The 22,311-nt window shown below is 41.0% G+C and overlaps 1 protein-coding gene across 8 annotated transcripts in view; it reads right to left on the bottom strand.

Annotated features, from left to right (window-relative positions):
• nlgn4xa (neuroligin 4 X-linked a) overlaps positions 1–22,311 on the bottom strand; it is a 100,456-nt gene that overhangs the window by 15,281 nt on the left and 62,864 nt on the right. For all 8 annotated transcript variants that reach the window (XM_008284095.1, XM_008284096.1, XM_008284097.1 and 5 more), the window contains one exon: positions 1,888–2,073. In XM_008284095.1, the coding sequence (XP_008282317.1) occupies positions 1,888–2,073 (186 nt within the window). The remainder of the gene's footprint in view (positions 1–1,887; positions 2,074–22,311) is intronic.

The raw sequence follows: 22,311 nt of genomic DNA, 5'->3' as shown, positions 1-22,311 counted from the left end.
CTCTCAGCTATGATTGCTGCAGAACATTAGAACATTTATTTGAATGTAAAGGGTAAAGACATCTAGGTGACATTTTCACACTGCAGGAGCACTTTTAAGGACCCATTTTTTATTTATTTTTTTGACAGATGGGTCAATTTTTCTCGTCAGTCGTACAATTTTGACTCACACGAAACGATTCATTTGTGAAAGCCAAGAGCTCAGAGATCCAGAAAAGGCAGCAGGGACAACCTTGTGGCCGCTCGATTAAAATTTTCCATAAATAATGCATGTAAATAAAGATGTAAATACAGTATGATAATCCCGAATCTGCTCCCATTCGTTCCTTCTCCTCCGATGCAGATGGCCACAGATTGCATGTTTGGGAGATCAAATATGACGCTATGAGTAATCTGAAGAAGTGCAGCAAAGCACGCTGTTTGAGCAACTGATGCGAAAGAACTGATTTAGCGCATACATCTCGAGGTGGTGTGAGTGTTTTTTGTGGAGTTTAAACCAAATTAAGTAACTTTCCCAATTAAAAATCTGAACAAATCTGTATCTAAGTTAGTGGCCACAATACTGTCAAAACTGTGCTTCCCAGCCTAAAAGATCAATTCAAACAAGCAATGAGAATTACCTGTTAGCATGTATTTATTTCAACATGTGTGAGGTTAGTATTGCATTCAATCCCTACAAAATAAGAGCATATTGTTGATCAAAAATGCAAGAAGTCGATGTCTTGGTGTCTCTGTGCTCAAGCAGCACATCTACTTGCTTTTGTTGGCATCTGCAAACTAATTCACAACGGCAAGAATATCTCCATTTAGTTAAAAAGGCTGCCATTGGGCTGAACATGGACAGTCTGTCGTGTTTGGGGACTTTCTAGATGAACTTTTCTCCTCACCAGCACCTGCATCTCTGCTCCTGGACTATTTAAAGAATCGGTCACCCGGATTAGAGTATAAATAACCTAGAAGATACACCGGTGTCACTCCGGCTGTAGCTCAGTGGTTTGTCTTGGTCCTATGATGATTTACAGACAAAAATTTGAACACAGCCGGTGCACTCACTGTAATATTATTGTGCAACACAGGCAGAGCACAGAAAGAAACCTCAGACCTTCAGAAGGACTAACAGCAAAACAAAACAACATGAATCTTCTACGTGTTGGATATTTTCCATACATTTAATAATGACATATTTACAACTTTCAGGGGTCGAAACAAAAAGTATAGGAAAGTATTGCAGCACTATATTGAGTAGCTGTTAAAAGTCACGATCAAAAAACAATGGGAAAAACTGTATTCGATAAAACAAATCCCAGACTAAGTATTTTGTTAGTATTAGTCATGGAAGTTGTTTTTTGCACTTATTGGATTATTATCTACTCCGTACAGCAAAGTTATATGTTTGGGCAGCATAGAAATGGAATTTAAGTCAATCTAAATTCAATATTCCTCTCTTCTTAAACTCTACAAACTTATTTTCTTACATGTTTTACCTAAAAAGCACCTTTCCCAGATGAAAAATAACACCGCCCATAAAATAGTAACAGTATAAGAGACTTGAAAACATAAAGACAGAGTCATAAAAACCTTATATCACCATATTTGATAGCTACTTGTCTTTGCTTTTGGCTAAACATATACCCTCTGCAGCTAAATGTAAATTATGAGTGGATCCAGACTAAAGTTGAACCCTCCCTTTAAGCCACACATTCATTTTCTGTCACCAGAAAATGATCCAGTGCTGTAGGATTCAGTGTGATCATGTTTTTTTTTTTTTTACTGCAGCACAGCTTTATGGCAGATGCACATATATAGCAAAAAAAAAAAAAAGACAAAATGATGAAAAGACCCTCGCGTGTGAGCGTATCTTGGTGTAACTGTGGGACAGGACACGTACCTTCTGAGTAATGCGAGAGGGTGAGCAGGCTGACGCACGATGCTCCGGCGCCCGAGCCAAAAATGGTCACTCTCTTCGGGTCTCCTTTGAAGGCCTGGATGTTTTCTTTGATCCACCTGAGAGCCTGAATTTGATCCAGCAGGCCGTAGTTGCCCTTGGCTGCCTGGTCTCCTGTGCTTAGAAACCCTGGATTGATGAAAACACAAAAATAGATCTCAACGTTACTTCTGAAAGGTTTCTGGCACCGGTTTAAAGCAGATTGATAGTTTAAAACAGTAGCAATTAATTCAATCTGCGAAGTGCAGAGACCACTTTTCTGTTGTCTAAAACCTTAAACTCTCCCAAACCTGCATCCTTCGACGTTTAAAAGAGTTAAAGTGGAGGAATTAAAATGAGATTGTGGCCCTTGAATTAATTCATTTGACTGATCTTCAGTATTTCATGGAAACAAAAGGCTCCGCTCTCAGTGTATAATAGCTTCATTATTGTATATGAGATCGAGTTATCTTCTCACACAATTTCGCTTTTACTGAAAAAAAAAAAAAAAAAAAGCCACGACAAATGTGTTTGTTGTACTATTGAAAATAGCCACAGTTTGCACAGAAAAGCTGAACCAAATGTGCATTAATCAGCTGCTGTAAATAGTCCCGAACACACATGCTGTTAGAAACACTACAGCGGCCATCAGAGCTGTTAAACAGAAAGATAAAAGACTAATACTTGTGAGACATTTCTAAACATTCACCTCTACAGACAGAAGGGAAGTCCAGAATAAAAGAAAATCACCCACTCATCTAAATCTAACTGTAGTTTTACAAGCCTTTTATACAGGATGTTTTGTCGTCTGTAAAACTGCACTGTTTTATACACAGTTAACCTGATATAAAGGGAAAAACACTGTTTCTCAGATAAACAAAAAATAAATAATCCCTCTGTCAAATATTCACTACAGAGTGGGATTATGCCCAAAAAGTTCCAAAGCTGGAATGAACACATTTGCAGTTTGGAGACGTTTTACAAGCATATTTTGGATTCTGCAGACTTGTTATCGCTGGTTTAAAAAAAAAAAAACTGTACTATCTGATCTGTATTTGGTATCTGTTACTTCCAAGAGCGCAGATGGAAAACTGTGGCATTCCTTCTGCTTTCAGACTACAGAAGAGAAGTGACTGAAACAAACAAGGAATAAGCTGGGAGCCATTTGTGCATGTTAAGACAATTTCAATGAAATAGAAAATGCATTAAGTGATAAAGAGTTATACATTAATATGCATTCAAAAGAGAACTGTACGGTTCAGAAACAGAAGCTGTTCTGATAAAAACAGACCCAAGAAGCAACAATGAAGAGGTAGAGAGAAGAGCCAAAAGACGCCACTGCAGATTGTATCAGTGGACGTTTCAGCTTGCCAGACCTATTTACACAGCACTGTAGAATGGTCTGACTGCACATTTTATCGTTCTGCTACAGGTGGAAAAACACTCTGGCTTGTTTGTATTTCTTAGTAGGATAAAAAAGCCCCTGCAAATTGGGTGGAAAATGCTTGAAAAATTTGAAAAACTTTCCAGATCTATACAACCATTTACCAACAGACTCAAGAAGATCGGTCTTACTGGATGATCCAAATCTCTAAACTTGCCATTTTCACCTTGTAAGTAGCTCGTCCTCGTTTGTTGTTGCCACTGGCAGGCTTATACCCACAGTCTACATTTAATAAGTCAGACTATATCATATGAGGCCAAACTGGGTTAAACTAGAGGGCACTGGAGCAAAGTTATTCAGGTGGCAATGCATGTCGTGTGTTTATAACACCCATTTGACACTTGTGGACTCAAAACACTTGTGAGGCAACTAGATTTGTTGCAAATGAAACTTAAAAAACAGTACAACAAAGACTACTTCAGTGCAACTTTGTGCCATGCAAAACGGACATAAAACTGACTCAGTCCAAGGGTTCACATGTTCTATATTTACCATGATCTAAATACTCAGAATGGCATGTGGGGACAACACCTACACAACGGTCGTATTAATGCAGAAACACAAAGTTATTTGTTGTGTCTCCCTTCCTGCGCTGGAAAATCTGAATTCATCTCCATTAAAATGCAGGACAATAAAAATAATTTGTACATCAGCTGTTTGCAAGCCACTCAGCGCTGCTGCTCCAAGCGTCAACACACAAACAGTCAAGTATGCAAAGCCCTTTGAATTTGATTTCACCCGTGGCTCCAGAAACCGGTTGGCCAGTAGACATCCCTTCCAGTCAAGTGCCAGACCAAACCAGCCTGGCAGTGAGCTCCACGTCCGAAACTTGTTGACAAATTAGCAAATGCGCCTAAACCCATTAAGTGGCTTTCTAAATGCTGCCATTGGGGGAACTGGTTGCTGCCTCCTTTGCCAGGCTGGAGGAGCTCGACGGCCAAGCCTGGCAGCGACAGCCTGTCCCTGTGAGCAGACCAAGACCGAGGCAGTATAAATGACAAATGGGATGAGGACCGCTGGGTAAGAAAGGAGGAAAAAAAGAGGAGAGGTAGCCTGTGGCTCTTTGATAGAGAGCAGATCCGGTTTGTCATGGTGAGGTGGAGGGGATGATAGAGAGGGGATGGAGGGCAGGGGTGGGGGAGGATTACAAGGCCTCTGGCAGCCTCATACACCCTGTAGGATGTCCACAGGCCCTGGCGCTGCTCTCCCCTCTCCACTCCACCTTTCCCCTCCTCGCCCTCTCATTTCTCCTCTCGCCTCCTATTTTCTCTTCCCCTTCTCATCCGTCACTACAAAGGAGTCGAAGAGAGAAGCATGCCTACCGGGCGCTCCCCGGGATGTGTGAAGATTAGTCAACGCTTCATTTCAAAGCACTATGTCCCCCAAAATAGAGCGCATACGTAACTAAGCCCACCGCCCAGAGACACATCACAGACCACGTCTTTGGAAACACGAGACCTCGAAAAGAATCCTAAATGTCAAACGAGCAGAAACACACATTATGCAGGCATTTTTTGGGGGCTAAATATGCTCATGCAAGTAGGACTGATGGCTAATCAGAATGATCAAATCGGTATATGAAGAATTTGAAACTGCAGGATCTGGAACTTACAGCCAGAGAGGGTTCACTTTGGCCACAAGCGGTGATGGCAATCGATTGTTGACAATTGTGCTTTTGTGTATTTAATATACTGCTTCTATACTAGCATCCATAAGTGGGACATCTTATGAAACAAAAAACATAAATAGATAAATTAGCATGCAGCTAACTGTCTATCTCTTTCAAAACACACTAAATATATTGGTCTGAAAAATGATGTTTCAGTCTTTTATGCAAGACAAATTCTGAAATCAAACTTGCAAATTGCTCAAACTCCTTGTTCGCTTCCTCAGTGAGAAATGGATGGAAGTGCCGCGCGGTCCGCGGTGGCGCTCTGACGGCCATTCAAGTTCATGATTTCAAAAGGAATGTCAGTCCATTAAATGTAAGAGGAAAAATAAAAAACTTAATTCCGGGCTGCCTGCAAATCCAGTGGACGTTTTCCCTCCCGCTGCTTCTATCAGAGAGCCACCACAGAAAGAGGAGAAAGAGGAGAGCTGTCAATACTGAAATGGAAAAACACTCTAATGGCACGCATTTAAAAATACACTTTGGGGTGAATTATATGAAGAAAATGTTGCCCACTCTTTCGGCTTGACTGCTGACATGGAATTCAAATGATGTCAATTTTCGCAGTTTCACTTGACAGGCATGTTTGATAAGTGCCTGGTTAATGTAATGCCGTGACAATACTTGGGGAAATGGTGGCGAAGGAAGACTGTATGAAAATTTAAAAAAATAATAATAATAATAATCAAGGAAATTCTCAAACGATGTAAAGCTGACACTCAGAAATGGAGTTTGGTTTAGTTTTAGCAAAGTACAGGAGGCTGCAAGATTGAACCAATGCGTCCTATCTACCTGAAATTAATGCACAATTATAAATCCTGCACATTTAAATAAATGGTTATAAATCGAGTTGCTCTGTCAGAAAAATGGTGGTAGTTCTTCATTTAGCATGAATGCTGCTTTTGTATCCTATTTGATGTTTTCAGGCAGAACTCCGAATCTCGAAAAACTATCTTTTGCAGACATATAGATGCTACAATTGTGTATTTATAAGAAACATGGGGTTTGCTGCTTTGCACTTTCCAGTTTGGATACAAATCCGAAGTCATCTTTGAGAATTCTGTATGTTTGAACAAAAACAAGATAAGGTTAACGTACAGTAATATGGTAATATCTGTTATAGAAATTTACAAGAAGAAAAAGCAAAAGAAGCCTTTATTTGTCAAAAAATACATCACAGCACTGTGAAGTTTGCCGGGGTCAGAGTGTCGGGTCAGCCATGATAAGGGGCCCCTGGAGTGGTTAAGCGGTAAGGGTCTTGCTCAAGGGCCCAACAATGGCAGCTTAGCAACACGGCGGTTTGAACCTTTGACCTTCAGAGCCCAGAGCCTCAACCATTGACGGCAAAACTTTGTTTTATACCTTCATGCCTTCCCCGCAGTGGGAATTAGAAAACCCGGACCCATGCATCACTAATGGACAGTTTCTGCTCCATTCATGCTTTAACTTCAGCCCACCAATGCAGCTGCCGTCTTTCTCAGCTCAGCAGCATGTTCCACCCATAAACTATATGTAAAAAACAGACATAGCAACCATGATATCACCCATTGGTTCGTGGACCACCATTGTAGAGTCTCCATTTTGAAACTATGCGTAACATGAGAGCAATGCAGAACTTGAGGACTCTGTGCATGCTGGTATTGAAGTGGTTTGCTCTACTGTCTATTCTACTCTATGTGAAACTATATTTTACAGAATCAACACCAAGCTGTATTCAAAAATATCTTGAAACTAGCATTAACGAATCAAGAAAATGCTGACTGGGGTAGAAAACCAAGTGAAAATCGGGTTATTTTTCTTATAAACCTCTATCAAATGTGACTTTCTGCAGGAGTCGCCCCCTGCTGGCTGTTGGAAAGAATGCAGGTTTAAGGTGCTTCACTCTTTCCGGTTACATCCATCTTTTGAACGCAGTCGATGCATCTGTTGTGCACTGAAATACTCAATACAGCACTTCAAATTTAATAGCAAGACGAGCATCTGTATTGTTGATGTTCTAAATACCCTGCTCTGCTATAATACCCCAACGCTGCCAAAAGCCTATTTTAGCCGATAATTTTATGCCTGGACTAAAAGGACACATGACATAGTCGCTGTTATATTTTTAGCCAATGATAAGGTTTTCGCCGTGCTGTCAGCGACAATGTGATCTCCCACTGAGCCCAGAGGAAGCCCGGCATCATCACCATCAGCAGCAATCGCTACTGTGGGGCATTAATCCCTCCCCTATGTGTGTTAATACTGCCTTGATGGACCGGGAGCTCAATGTAGGTCAGTCGTGACAAAGCACAGAGTGGACACAACCAACGGCACCGAGGCTGGGCGTCTAATGAGCGACCTCACTGGCTCATTTATGGCTATTTTAAAGAGAGCAGTGATTGAAAATGTGATATTTTTGGTGATAGATGTATTAAAGTGGATGTTCTCAAACGTCACCCCAAATTTTCTTCTGCGTACATGGGTTGAATAACCCTGATTTCTAACTAAAGTGTTATGATTATGTGCTTGAACACTGAGAAGAGGCATCTCAGAGTCACATATTTCTGGTGCAGTGTCACTCTGCTGCTGATTTGGTGACTTTACCAGCAAACAGGAACCTAAATACTCTGAGCAAACTGCACAGCGATGACGGCATAACGCTTAAAAGCCACATAAACCATTTGCATTAATCGCTCCCCAGCCAGTAGACACGTTTAAATCAGCATCACAAATTAACGTTTGAAGCGAGGAGGCGGGTAAAGCAGTCTGCATTGATCTATAAATCAGCTAGCAGAAGTGATTTCTGCAGGATGTGATGTCCACAGCTTCATCTAAACTGCTACCTAAAGGCAGCAGCACACATATGTTGATAAATGTGCGTCTTCTTCTATCTTAATTAATAATTAATGCTTTAATCTTGAAATGCATTGCACTTTTGTACGGCATGATATGAACATTTGTGACCAGAAGCTGCAACAAGTGGAATAAAAACGATATCTGCAGGTTTAGGATGTTGACGTCACCATTCAGACAGCAATGTAATTTCCTGGAATGGCGTTTTTTCCATTTGGAATGACCGCCCATTTCTCTCCTCCAATCAGACTCCAGCAATCATTGACACCAGGATATAAATCTGGAGCAAAACTCAGTCGGTGATTAGTTGTGAGCAGCTCGCCTCTTGTTGCTGCTATTGTGTCTTTGGGTTTGGCTAGGGAGTTTATTTAGCTTTGGTTATTTTGTTTAAGCTAGTTTTGTAACTCCATTTGGTTTTATTTGGTTCTTTTGTTCCGCAGCACCCATCGGTGCTGTTTTCTTTGCACATTTACCACCTTTGTTTTGGATTATTTGTGTCACTGATGTTCTTCCCGTTGCCCTACAACATTCTCAGTTGCACTCGTATAGCACAAGTCATCTCAGGGAACTTTGTACTGCATGGTTAAGGCTGTTTGCACATACTGTTGTGTCTGAATTTTATGCATATTCGCTGTACGTCTGGTATCGTCTGAGATGTTATCTCTAAATCTATGACAGAATTCTGCAACGATGGTGGTTGTATGACTGGAAACATGGAGCCAGTTTCAGTTGCTGCACTGATGCAAGCGTGGGAAAAGATTTTAAAGCAAAGTCACTTAAGTTTTTCAGCAGTTTTATTTAGATTTGATGCAGTTGTCATGCTCCAGTGTCTATTGAAATTACAGTTATACCCTAGAAACCTCGTCTTATTAATCCAAAGTAACTACCCAGAGGTGTTAATCAGTGGTAAGACTTGCTCTAGAGGGACTCTGATATAATGCAACTGTATTGTATAAGGAAGAAAAAGCTTGATAAATATCAGCACTCGTAATGAGCAGAGGCTCTTGCTGCATGAATCCATGCATCTCACCTCCATATCTCCAGATCACATCCTCGCTGACCTGCGTAACTGCTGCATCATTAGAAATGTACCATTTTTAGACCCCATTTGTTCGAATAAACGTCAATTTTGGCCAATCATCCTTTAATCTTTCTCCCCTTTTAAATCATTACGATGGAGACTAAAATCCTCAGTGAGTGTTGTATTGATCTACAAGGCTCTACACCACCACACGCACCAATTTTCCACCCTCACATAGTGCATTTCAGTGGGAAAATGTGCAATTATTGCGTGTTGTGGTGCAACGGTGGGAGAAAATGAGAAAAAATAACAAGGAGAGAAAATATGTATTTTTTTTCTCTTTAGTTTTGTCAGCATTCATGCTAAAGTGAAGCATCAGCCGCCAAATAATAATACATTATCAACATCAATATTCCAACAGAGCTCCATTATTCCAAACCTGAAAACCCCACTGGGTGAGATCCAAAATCCATGTGGTCAGATTTAACAAGTCGATGAAACGTTGGCATTTTGGAGACATGAGAGACTTCCACCTGATGGCGGAAACGTGTTCCCAGAGCCGAGCACAGTGACTCGGTTTGGTTCAGAGCTGGCTTCATCTGCACACATCTGAGTTGGAATTCAATTTTTTTTTTTTTCTTCCCGAAAATACCATCAGAGTGTTATCAAAATACCACAGCATGTTTTAATGTTGAGAAAGTAGCTGCGTCGGGTGACAGCGGAGCGGCGCGAGTGACACGAACGACGGAGAGTGAAATGGCACCGCAGCTCCGTGGACAGACGGTGACCCAGCAGAATGCCAAATGCTTGAGCTTTGAGCACAAAGCATTCACGGGCCGGAGAGCAATGTGAGTCAACGCATGTGTTTAACTCGATTACATCACTTACGCGGAAATCGCTGTTTATATCTCTAAAAGCTGGAAGAAGTAAATTAAGATCGTGTTTATTGAATAATTTTTTATCACAGTAGTGTAACTGTACAGCATGAAAGGACGTCTGTCTTTAAAAAAAAAATACCTCAAATGAGCCAGTTTTTGCTGGAATCAAACCTCCTTTTCACGCTGGCCATTGAGAGATCCCTCTATGACATGCATCCAATATATGTGAGGCAACTAAAAAGACAGCAGTGTTGGATGATTTTCATGTCTGTTTTGACTCTGGCATTAGGATGGAAGAAAAGTTTGGCAAGCCTCACTCACACTTGTCATTTCAAGACAGATATTTATGTGATTTTAATACACAAAGTGGAATCCAAGTCCGTCTCCAAGCATTAATTAAACCTCTAAAAACTCATCCCTGTGTATCAAAGTTGCATATTTCGATGTTTTTTTTTGTTCATGAATATGATTCCTTCTTGCCTTATAATGGCTGAGCTGTGCCTCTACATTATCGCCTCCTTTAGAATGTGCAGCTCTATGAACTACATCTACACCCAACACTATGCAGGGATTGATGTTCCAGCCAGAAACCAATTCTGAAGAACAATAATGATAGTTAGTCCTATTCAGCAAGTTGGCAGGGTTGGCTACTTTGGTTCATTACATATGAAACCCTGAACATCTGAATCCATGTTTTGATGCTGTCATAGGTACAGTGCAGTTTCAAGGTTAGAATGCTCAAGGTTGGTATTGACTGGATATTTATCTCCATAGACACAATGAGGATATGTTAATAATCACTGGAGGAGGTCTTTAAGCAAATCAGCTGACATGTCGATCCAAATTAAATACAGTTTCTTAGTTAAAGTCATTATAAAATCGAGGTTTCTAACTACAATGAGTTTAATTCAGTTACGACAGGCTGCTAACTCACTTACTTCATTTACAGTCACTTCAGACGCCTAACTGTGTGGCTGCATTCAAAAAGGATGGTGTCCTCATCCACGTGTTTTGAATCAGACAGTAGATGCAGTTCTACAAGCTTATGTGGATGTTTCTGAAGAGCTAGGTATGACTTTTTACAAGATAAGGCCAAGCCAAGGGCTATGGAATAGACTCAAACGACATATGGATGTGGAAAATTAACTGATTTTCATCTCGCCTCTGGGAATTCTGCTAAATAGCACTAAAATTTCCAAACTAGGAGATTCCAATGAAGACCTATTTAGCAAATTAGAGCAACTGTTGCTAGAACTAGAGTGAAAAATATAATGAACTGGGTATAGAACTGGGTAACATAATTAACAGATACCCTAAATGAGGTATTGGAGAAACTAAATGTTGAAATTAGTGCATCTGTACCTGCATTAGCCACATTGGAAGTCCTACCTCGTTTTTAAACGGCTCCCAGACAGACACTATAGCTATCTGTTATAAAGAAAAGATTAGTTTTGAAACCGGAGTTGGCTCGGTGGATTGGTGGTTAGCACTGTTGCCTCACAGCAAGAAGGTCGCTGGTTCACGTCCCAGTGAGGACACCTAGGATCTTTCTGCATGGAGTTTGCATGTTCCTCCCACAAGTCCAAAAACATGTTGAGGTTAATTGGTGATTCTAAATTGTCCGTAGGTGTGAATGTGAGTGTGCTTGGTTGTCTGTCTCTAAGTGTAGCCCTGCGATAGACTGGCGACCTGTCCAGGTGTCCTTTGCCTTCGCCCTAAGTCGGCTGGGATAGGCTCCAGCCCCCCATGACCCTAGTGAGGATTAAGCGGTGTATAGATAATGGATGGATGGATGGATGGATGGATGGATGGATGGCTTTGAAACTGTTGCATTGAAATCCAGTTGGTCATACCACGTGATTCTGTGACCCATCACTGCTGCCTCACCCTTAAAGATCATTCAGCAATTACACTGAGACTCAGACTTGCTTTTCTGGTGTCCTGCTTTGGGAAATAGATGATTGTAATCACACAAATTAATTGAAGAAAAACTAGAAAATGCAGCCAGACCCTGCAGAGGGTATTTTCTAAAACACGGTAAAAAAGGTTAAAACCGTTCATGTACCCATACACAGCCAGACAGAATGGGATAGTAACTAAAATGCATCTCAGCATCCATGTTGGGTTTCAATCTATCTCCAGTGATTCCTCCCAAGATACCGAGAAGTATTTCACTATAGTTTATGCAAATGTGTTGAAAATCTTCATCAGATTTTAAGAAAAAGGATGCCTAACCCCGTCCACTGCTGTTATGTCAGTATTTCAAGTTGATTTGCTCAAATAAACAGCTGGTGGAGCTAATTATCCATCTGGGTGCCATTAATCCTCTGAACCTCAAACCTCCAAAAAAAAAAGTAGTAAAAAAACAAACAAACAAACAAAGAAAAACACCTTCCCAAAGCCCAGATTGCAATCCCTGTGTGACAACATTACAAAAACACACAAAATCCTGCATTTTCAATGAGGTTTTATCAGTTTGTTGCCCCACTGACTGTTATTAATACTTGGATAAAAGGGAGGCTCCAAAGACTGTAGAGTTTTTCATGTTTTGTGCCAAGAATTTTAGTAGTTTTAACCTTAGATTTGGTTAACTATTGACGTCACCGATGAGTAGTTCAAGGACTATTGAAAAGTTGAAAATCCAACGACTTGGTCTCTTATCAGAGTCAGGTTCGGATGAATGGTGTCATTTTGGTGATTTTTTTTTAAAGACAGCATTCCTTTTAAACCTGCCAGTAGGTTTTTGGGGTTCAGAGGTTTAAACCATTGCCGAGGCGCAGGGCAAAAAGAGATGATGCAACTGACAGAAAGGCAAAGCTCAAACGGCGAATAAGAATAGACAAAACGCGATACAAGCACGACCTTTCTGTTTGTTTCATGTATTGCTTTGAAGGTTACAGTTTCCTCGTCACCCGACGCAGATCTGATGTTTTCATCTGTCAGTTAAGGTTGAAGTCACTTTCTTCGCTATGTCATTATTTATTCACCAAGTCTGTTTCTATTGTACGCTGCAGTTTTGTGCATTCTGCTTTTGTTGCAACTTTTTCACCTCAGCTAAATGTAAAAGATATTTTTAGAATTTGTTTTGTGTGTTTCAGTGTCAGGTTTTCAAAAGAACAGGTTGAGGTAATTTTCACTTGTTCACACTTTTTCAACAACTTAGTTGAACACTTTTGTCAAGAAATTAACTTCAACTTGAAACTCTTTCTTACTAAAATAAAAAATTCATCAAAAGCTACAGAATTTGTGGGAATTTTAGGTGATTTAATAGCGAGATGGACATATTTTTCTGGTTGGCAACAGCCACCACTAAATGTGAGACATCATCGTATGGCCATAAAAGCTCAAAGAAACATCCTCTGAGTGCACATTCACACTCGGTGGTAAATTAATTGTACAGGGAGCAGCCAAAAGCCTTGGCTTCCTGGAGATTGGCACTTGTAATTCTGCTATATGGGGAAAAAAACACTTTGGTTTGTGTGTTTAAACTAATAAAAGTCATCTTGGGTGGTGCTCAGCCCAGGATGTAGCAGTGGTGCCCCTGAGAAATAGTGTTAGATGTCATTAAAATGGCAAATGAGCCTTATATCTAGATTTTTCGTCTATATTTTGCTATTTTCAGCATATAGGTTGCGGTTCGGATGGTTCCTGTTGCAAAGGGGAGTGAGAGTGAGAAACAGAAGGTCCCGAAAATAAAGTGAAACCAGCAATACTTGCACAGTTTCACTTCATCTATCATTTTAATATTGCAGGGAAGGGGGGGGGGATCAGAAGAGCTCCTTTATCATTTCTATGGAGAGCAGCAGAGCACACTGACAACATGACAGTAATGGTAGTTAACTGTGTTCTTTGTCCAGAAGATAATCTCTCCCGCGGCTCACAGATGAAATGTTAATTATCAAAAGGAATGATGGGAGAGGAATGGTTTGGGATAAGCTCAGCAAGGTCGGCTGAGCTCAACCGCAGCCACGTCCAAACCTCCCGTACGTCAGATATGAGTTTGCCAACAGTCCGGGTCGAGCTGGCTTTAAGCGCAATCACAGGGACGAGGGGGAAGGTGAAGGGAAGACAATCACAATCTAGGCAATTTTCTCGCGGCTGCGGTCTGTAATTAGGAAGGAAGCATTAAAGCCCACATGGGGCACGCCTGGTGTTAAACATAACCTCCCCTGACTGACAGTGCAGCAGTGAAACAAACACACCACAGCTGTCAGAGTGCGTCAGCCCACGCCGGTGCGTTTGAGGGTCACATCATGTGGCAGATTTCGGATGACAGCGGAGCAACGTGTCAGAATGACATTAAAATAATGACTGAAAAAGACAAATGTGGACCTTCTTCTCCTTCTTTTTTTTTTTCACTTAAGCTGCAGATTAGCCGTGGTTGACTAGGCTACATCTTGTCTCCACAGACTCGACATATTTGAGGGTATTTTAGAGGATAAAACCGGTGTCATTTTTTTCCTAATGGAGGTGAGAAATGTATTTCCATGCACACACTACTGCAGCAAGTTCCCCCTTACATCCCATAAGTCCCGCAAATCCATTAAAACCAGCTCACAGGGACACAGTGCTGCCTTGAATAATATCATCAATCATGTTCAACAGCACATGCTCTTCAGTTTTGTCTTGCTGTGACTTTATTACGCAGCTAATTACCAGTTTAATGGCACTATTTTTACTTTATCCCTTACCCCTGGTGGCTGTGAGGACACAAAACAAAGCAAAGGCATGAAGTGATCTCTGCACATTTGCTCCAAGTTCTATGTAATCACAAGAAATGCAACGGCTGCATCCTCGTAAAGTCAGTAAAAATATATCCGCTGTCGTCGCCTTCGTAGCTCCTGTTCACTTTCTTATTGAGAGTTCCTTCCATTAATCTTTCCGTGGAAGACAAAGGTGTCGCGCTGGTGTCTGCTGACCACATTCTAAGATAAATCACTTTCTGTGAAGCCTTTGTGACATAAAACAACTGCTATTATTATCCTTCAGCCATTCAAAAACTGCACTTGTCATGAAAAACGGTACAGCAGAAGGCATCATCAAAAAAAGAAAAGCAAAAGAAATGCAAAACGCAGCAGAGACGTAGATGTATGACATTTTAACATTTAATAGCTTGGCAGGATATGTATTTTAGGTAATTTAGTTCTTCTGAGTCAAAAAGAAGACATTCAGTGTCCTTGATTGGCCACAACAGTGCCTTTACTGGATGTGCGTCACTTTTTGCCTGACGACTCTGCTTTTTATGTACTTATTTCGCCAAAGCTCTCTGATTGGCAACTCCACGATGTCATCTGAGTAGCCTCATTAAAATAATAGCATTTGTTTGTTTATAATAAAGGTCACCATTAACTGTACATGTTGATGTCTTTCTCCTGCTGTTGTTTGATCATAAAAAGCTACAGAAACAGTACAGTGGACGGACACAACACAGGGTTTCTGGAGATTTTATCCCACTGTGTTTGGACACTGTCAACAGAAAGCATGCACAAATCAAAGCGCCTCCAAAGTTCGCAACTTCAACTACTTTTCACACAGACATTCCTCATAACAAGCATTTGCCTAAAGCACCATTTGAACCTGATGGATGGCAACATTTCGTTCATGTATACCCTTGCCAGCAAGCAGACGTGGAAATTTGTCCTTCCACTGTTTTTTCACATAGCTTTGTGTACACGTGCAACTTAACTGGAACTCCGTTCATTCCAATAGGAACCTCCACTAACTCCTCCTTCTGTTTCCAGTTTGGATATTGCCTCAAGTACTTAAAATAATTGTAACTTAAACAGTGGATTTTGGAGATATCGCACTGTGTTCCAAGAAAATTACTGTGTACATGCATAATTAAAGAGACTAGTTTAGCTCATTTAGCATCCATCCATCCATCCATCATCTATACACCGCTTAATCCTCACTAGGGTCGTGGGGGGGCTGGAGCCTATCCCAGCTGACTTAGGGCGAAGGCAGGGGACACCCTGGACAGGTCACCAGTCTATCGCAGGGCTACACTTAGAGACAGACAACCAAGCACACTCACATTCACACCTACGGACAATTTAGAATCACCAATTAACCTCAACATGTTTTTGGACTTTGTGGGAGGAAGCCGGAGAACCCGGAGAGAACCCACGCTGCACGGGGAGAACATGGAGACTCCACGCAGAAAGATTCCGGTGTCCCCACCGGGACGCGAACCGGCAACCTTCTTGCTGTGAGGCAACAGTGCTACCAACTGCGCCACTTTGCAGCCCCTCATTCAACATTATGTCTTTAAAAAAAATTTAAAATTCTGCAAAACTGGCTCCCTATGTCCAAGTATCCATTCTTGATCTTGCTTTTTGTAATGCTTCATGTGCATATTCCATAAAACTGGAAGGTAAACACTGATAATATGAACGTTTCTCCCATTGTTTGCATCCTTCCATAGAGAAATGTCTTTCCATTGAACACCAGGAGGCACATATATTCTACAGAATTATTTGTATAAATCTATAAGAGAAATAATTTTTTTTTTTAAACATTTAGCTCTGTTTTAACAAACCCTAAGTTCTGTTTTCTATAAATTTCCTCTTCAACACAGCCATCAAATCCCCTCATTACCAAAAACAGTCCTGACCTCATTGCTAGTGGCAGCAGCAGCCCTGCTTGAACTCTCTATGTAAGTTTTCAAGTACATGTGAGCTGTCTGATGCTATTTTGACACTGAAAGCTGCCGATTACTGCAGATTGTACAGCAAAATAGTGTTGAAGTTTCTGATTGTCACAAACATACCGAGGAGTTTTCGTGAACTTTGATGCTGAAAAAAGAAAGTAAAAATGATTGTCAAGGTCATGCCGGATCAAGTTTTCAATGAACAAACAGCTAACAATAGACTGAAAGGTTGATTAGAAAAAGGGGCTCTGACAGCAGCTTGAATTGACTCATCAACACTTCATTCTGTGAATTTTTTCTCTTAGCTGTTCCAGTGAAACACAGATGTTGCCCTCCTTAATTATTTGGGGACATTTTTGAAGCAACGTACATGTGTTGTCTGGGTTCTTTCTCGTTTCTTGCGAGGAAGCCTTTGATGAGATGTGACTTGTATCCCAATAACAAGGCACAAGTCTTCTCCTTGTTGTTCGCTTTGACAGTGAGAGATGTCTGTTTCACAGCATCAAAGCGAACAACAGAGAGTTCATTTGGCGATTCGGTACGAACCGGCTTTGGGCACAGACGCACAAATCTATCCGAGGAGGAACGGTAAAGTTCTTGGAAGAAATAAACCCTTTTTTTCATACTATAGAATGAGACAAAAAGGCCCAAAAGTGGCTCCTGCACTTTCATCTTGACTTACTTTCCCCTGAGGGTTCTTGTGCCACAATCTCTGATATCAATCAAAGTGCGTCAGTAGAAGGTAAGTGGACTTCTCTTTTGGGTTCTTGAAGACCTTTCGAATCCTCAGAACTAAACAAGCTTCAAGGATGAGAGGTCATCAAGAACAAAAAAAGTCCACTTAGCTTCTCCTGAAGCACTTAGAACTACCAGGACCTGGATGAGGTTTTGGTTGACATTATGTGAAAGTAAAGGTTTGCACCAAGAAAATTTAGATGACCCACAGAAGACAGATTGAAAACTGTTCAAAGAAACAAAGATGTTTCTGGCAAAATGAGTGGAAGACGTGTAGTTTGGTTAAAAGGTGAACCTCAAACCTGCAAATTTTACAGAACTTGACATGCACATCAGTCTTGAATTTGCAAAATCAGCATTTCCTCTTCATGCTAAGCTAATTAAGCTAAAGTATGTACACCCCTGTGAACATGCGGGAAACATATTTTCTTTCCTTGGTTTGAAACCTAGAAACGTTAATCTTGAACCTGCACAATCAGCTTTCTTTTTTTGGGCTAAAGCTAGATTCATATCGATGAAATGAATATCGATCTCCTCGTCCGTCTCTGTGCAAGATGGCAAACAAGTGTATTTCCCAACATGCCAGAATGTCCCTTTAAAATTTAAACTTGTTGAGAAGGAAAATCAAATTGCAGGTGTAAATATGTTTCAACTCTGTGGAGCGTTGCGGTGAATCTTTTTTGTTTTTAATGTGATCAAATCTCTGAGTTCCTCCAGAGGTTGTTTGGATGAGAACTTCTCGGAGATTCAGCTACATGTGCTGCTTGGGTTGAATCCATTTCCCTGTGATTGGAATCTGATCGCCGGGGATACGAGGTATTAAAATGACTTCTGTGTCCACCAATCTGCGACATTCGACTATCTTGATCGGCTCAAAATGGGTTATTTGAGGTAAACGAAGGAGGATCTGAGCAGAAATCAAACATCTACACGTTCTGAAATGCCTTCATGCTTCCTGGGAGGCGTACGAAGAGAGAGAGAGAGAGAGTCGTGGACGTACGAGGAGGGGAAAAAGAGGGGAGAGAGTGTGTGCTGGGGAGATATTCTGCTGCAGTGAGCCCCTCTCAGCTGTGGAAAAGTGCGATTGGTTACACATCCATTCAGCCGGGGCGCTACCCCAGTCATCCACCGGCGTATGTTCATTAAATTCTGCAGAGCTAATTAGAATCTATTTGACATCCGTGGGGAGACATTTGCACAGCTTGCAGAACTGCACAAACAATTCACGGGCACAAGCAGCCGTGCACACTGCAGGCATTTTAAATGGGGGGGAAAAGATGCCGTTACAGCACGCAAGGTATTGTGCGGTAAGTAAATAAAGCGAGTGACTTAACTCGACTTGAAATGTCTCATTAGCTGTAGCTGTGCATGTAATGAAAGCGGTTTTGGCTATTACTCCTCCTTAAACAATAGAAGCAGCCCTGACAGCCAATATTTGTCATTGTTCACTGGTACTCTCTGACCACTGGCTCACCTCCTCTCTGAACAACCATCAGGAAGGAAAAATCCACCACTTTTTTCGAGCTTGTTTACTGCTAAATTCATCTCCCGCATCCCTGATTCAGACTTTCAGGATTTAACATTTACAGTAAAAGCGAAAATTTGGCGACCACAAATGTGTCAAGAGGGGAGTTTTGATGCAGATATACAGGCCAGGTAGTAATGCAGGACTCGCTGGAGGCTCTTCCATTTAGCGGGTACAAATTCCAAAACAAATTTGCAATTAATCCAATTACCACAAACCAGCTGACGCGCAATGAATGTGGGACCTGTGAGTTATGGCCCCCGGAGGCGGCTGCCCACTTTGCATGCTTGGCAGTGTGCTAATAGCGGCTCCAAATCCTCAAATTTCTCCCAACAGGGTTCATAATTTTTAAATAGTTCCACAACATCAACAGGAAGACTTTTTTTTTTTTGTGTGTGTGCGATTATGAGCAGCGCCGCGTAAAATGCGACAACAAAAATCAGCGAGCGTGTCATTAATGATCACACTAAGAACATGCACTGCAGCTGATTAAGAAAGGGAAAAATCAAGAGACGTTTTTCTTGCACTCGTGGCTTCTTATAATTATGATCTAGCACCCCGTAATTACAAGAACTGCATTTCATAATTTAGAGAAAACTACTTCACATCCTCTCATAATTATCTCTCCCTCTGTGTCAGCTGGGATGGACTAAAGCCCACTGAGGCCCTGAGAGGGATAAGTGGGTATAGAAAATAGATCTGTGTTTCATAATTATAACATCTATTTGTCATAATCACAAGTAGAAAAAAAAGAAAAAGAAAATCGCTGTTACAATTCTCCTGAACATTATGTCATATTTTTGGTTTGTTATTTTACAGTTACAAAATCTAAAATTCCCAATCTGAAATCTTAAAAATGAGAAAACTACTTCCTAATAACATGATATTAAAAAAATATGGTATCATGAATATTTTTGCTTTACATCTATTTTTATTGTCTGCAAGAAAACTGAGATCTCCGTCTCATAATTTGGAGAAAATTAATTCAAATTCAGAACATACGTTTCCTTTAATTGCAAAAAAAATATTCTTTTCTTTGTAATTGTAAAATTATTTTATCAGAAAACTACTCACAAATACAGGATTTAAATTACAAGCTGAAGGTTTTCTTTAGCGTATCAGATGTGGACCTCAGTTATAAGATTTCTCTACAGTGAATTAAATGAAATCTAAACTGTAATATTGTTCCATGACCCTGACTGACTGAACTCCCACATGCACTATTCTGTTCCAGCAAAATGTAGAACTTAATTTTAAAAAAATCACTCCTGCGGATGTAAATGGCTCATTAGTCAGGTGTTGCAGCTGAGTGATCGTATGGCAGCTGAAAGTGAACGGTTGCAGTTTTTAAAAAGTTTTAAGAGAAGATGTAAATTTAAAGCCTCAAAAAATACCTTGAAAGGTGTCGGAAAACTATTACATTTGTAAGTTGTGATATGTTGTCGTCTCTGTTGTAGACATTGATGTCAGTTATACAGTATAAAAGCTAAAGCAAAACTGTTGTCAGGCTTCTTTGAAATGTCATAAAATAGTGAAACAATCACATCTTTACTCAACATGATGTTTCTAAATCTATACAATCAAGCAGCGGAAACCTCATACTTCTAAAAAAAATCTTGGAACATCTTTTTGACTTCTTTTTAACCAGTTCTGGTGAACATCTGACCGCATAATATCAACTGGATAACATATTCTGAGGAGTTGATTGATACATTATGTATTTAAAAATCCATTTACATTCAACCAAAACCTCTGTACACCCACCATCAGGCCCAACCTCCTCCTGCTGACTATGCTGCAGTTCATTCATCTTAAACATAAATGGGAGAACACTGTTTGGCTATAGAATACAGTGTTCTGTTGGATTGAAATCAGTTTTTAAAAAAAAGATATTTGCTGTTATTTTTTTACAGTTGTAATAGTTCTTAACAGTTTTCCGGTGTACTCTAAGCTCCCTGAGATGTCCGAGTTCTGAGCTAAGAAAACATATTTTTGCTGCTTGTATCCACATTTACATTCTTTAGCCCATGACCATAGGTGAGGGTTGAAATGTAGATTGCACAGCAAATCAAGACCTTTGAGCTCACTGGGACGTATACATATCTCAGTGGGTATACATATTTCGGTAGGTATACATATCTAATCTGGCCTGGGAACGCTTTGGGATCACCCAGGACAAGCTGAAAAACATTGCTGAGCAGAGGAACGTCTGGAATGCTCTGCTTAGCCTGCTGCCACCACAACCTGACCCTGGATAAGCAGAGGATGGACGGATAGAAGGAATTTCTAACAGACAGGGTTGACTAACTGCTAGCAGCAGTAGCGTGGAAGCTCTTGAGCTTGGGCAAATATTATTTTTGATGAGTTATAAAACCCACAGTTCAGTATCAGTTTGAACAAGCCGGATCACCTTGAAAAACAAAGCGCAGACTTGTTTTATCACCGTCCAGCACTGAGTGTGAGATCAACATCCCAAGGCCTGGTAGCTCCGTGAGTGTTTGTCACTTCATAAATGTCAGCGGAGTAGTCAGACTCTGACCATGTGTCAGTCCGAGTCAGGGCTACTTCCTTATTTCCTCCTCCTCTCCTTAGCTTCCATCTGCGACAGCAGGCCGAGGGCTAGAGCTGCTGCAGCTCTCGCATCATCAAAGCCTCGTCTTCACAGGCCCAACATGTGAGACTGACAGGCCTGATGCAGAATCTCTGACAAAGCTGCTGCTCAACAGCCAGGAAAGACGTGTCAAATGTGCAACCACGTGCCTGCCTAGTACATGACAATAATAAAAAAAGAAAGAAAAAGAAGGAAAACCGGCCTACAGGGTGAGTTCCCCTTCAACGTATTCTGTCTTTTCTCTGCCTTTGCCCCTCATAACACTCACCAATGCTCCCCCTCCGCCCGTCATGCAGCTGAGTCGAGCGGGGATGTCAGCCCCCTCTTAGTTTTCCAAATTGCTCCCGAAACCTAGCCAGCCATGGCAGATCTGCATTCGGCAGAGGACGGAATGAGGGCACACGGAGAGGAATAAGTTTCCGAAATGAAACATGTAGATGTTTCTGTGCAAGATGGCCCCCGGGAAGCAGGCTTTTTTAAACAGAGTGAAGGAGTCACTTAGTCATACCGGGCGGATAAAAGCCGACCTTCAGGATCCTCGCGGAAGGACGACGAGGCGATTTTGCAGTGATTTGATTATTGCTGCGCAGACGTATGTGAGCATTTTTTAACATGTAGAGGTGCCTCTTTGATCAAGATGCAAAGGAATTAATAGCAAAAATGAGAATTCAGATTAAAGTCAGAAGTGCACACGCAGCATCGGAGGTGGCAAGTACATTTATTAGAGCCTTGTATATGAGGACAGCGTTGGACATTTCCTTTTACTGAGCTCGTTACCGAGCATATTTTACATTCAGCATGAGATTAGATTTAGTTTTCCCCCATCATTTCTTTCTTCCCTCCATCTTCTGCGCATTGATCTTCTCATTTCTCCTTCCATTCATTATTTTCCCCTCCTCTATCCCTTCGTCTTTCATTCTACATGGTAAAAAAAAATGACATTTTTTGGATGTGTTTGTACAAGATTTTCCCTCTTTTGCTTAATAACAAATAGTATCCAGTAAAATCACAGACAACAGGTATT

The sequence above is a fragment of the Stegastes partitus genome, unplaced genomic scaffold (assembly GCF_000690725.1).
Source record: "Stegastes partitus isolate 25-593 unplaced genomic scaffold, Stegastes_partitus-1.0.2 Scaffold345, whole genome shotgun sequence".
In the NCBI taxonomy this organism is placed as follows: Eukaryota; Metazoa; Chordata; class Actinopteri; family Pomacentridae; genus Stegastes; species Stegastes partitus.
Note: the sequence above shows the minus strand (reverse complement) of the source record. Positions and strands in the feature narration are given on the sequence as shown.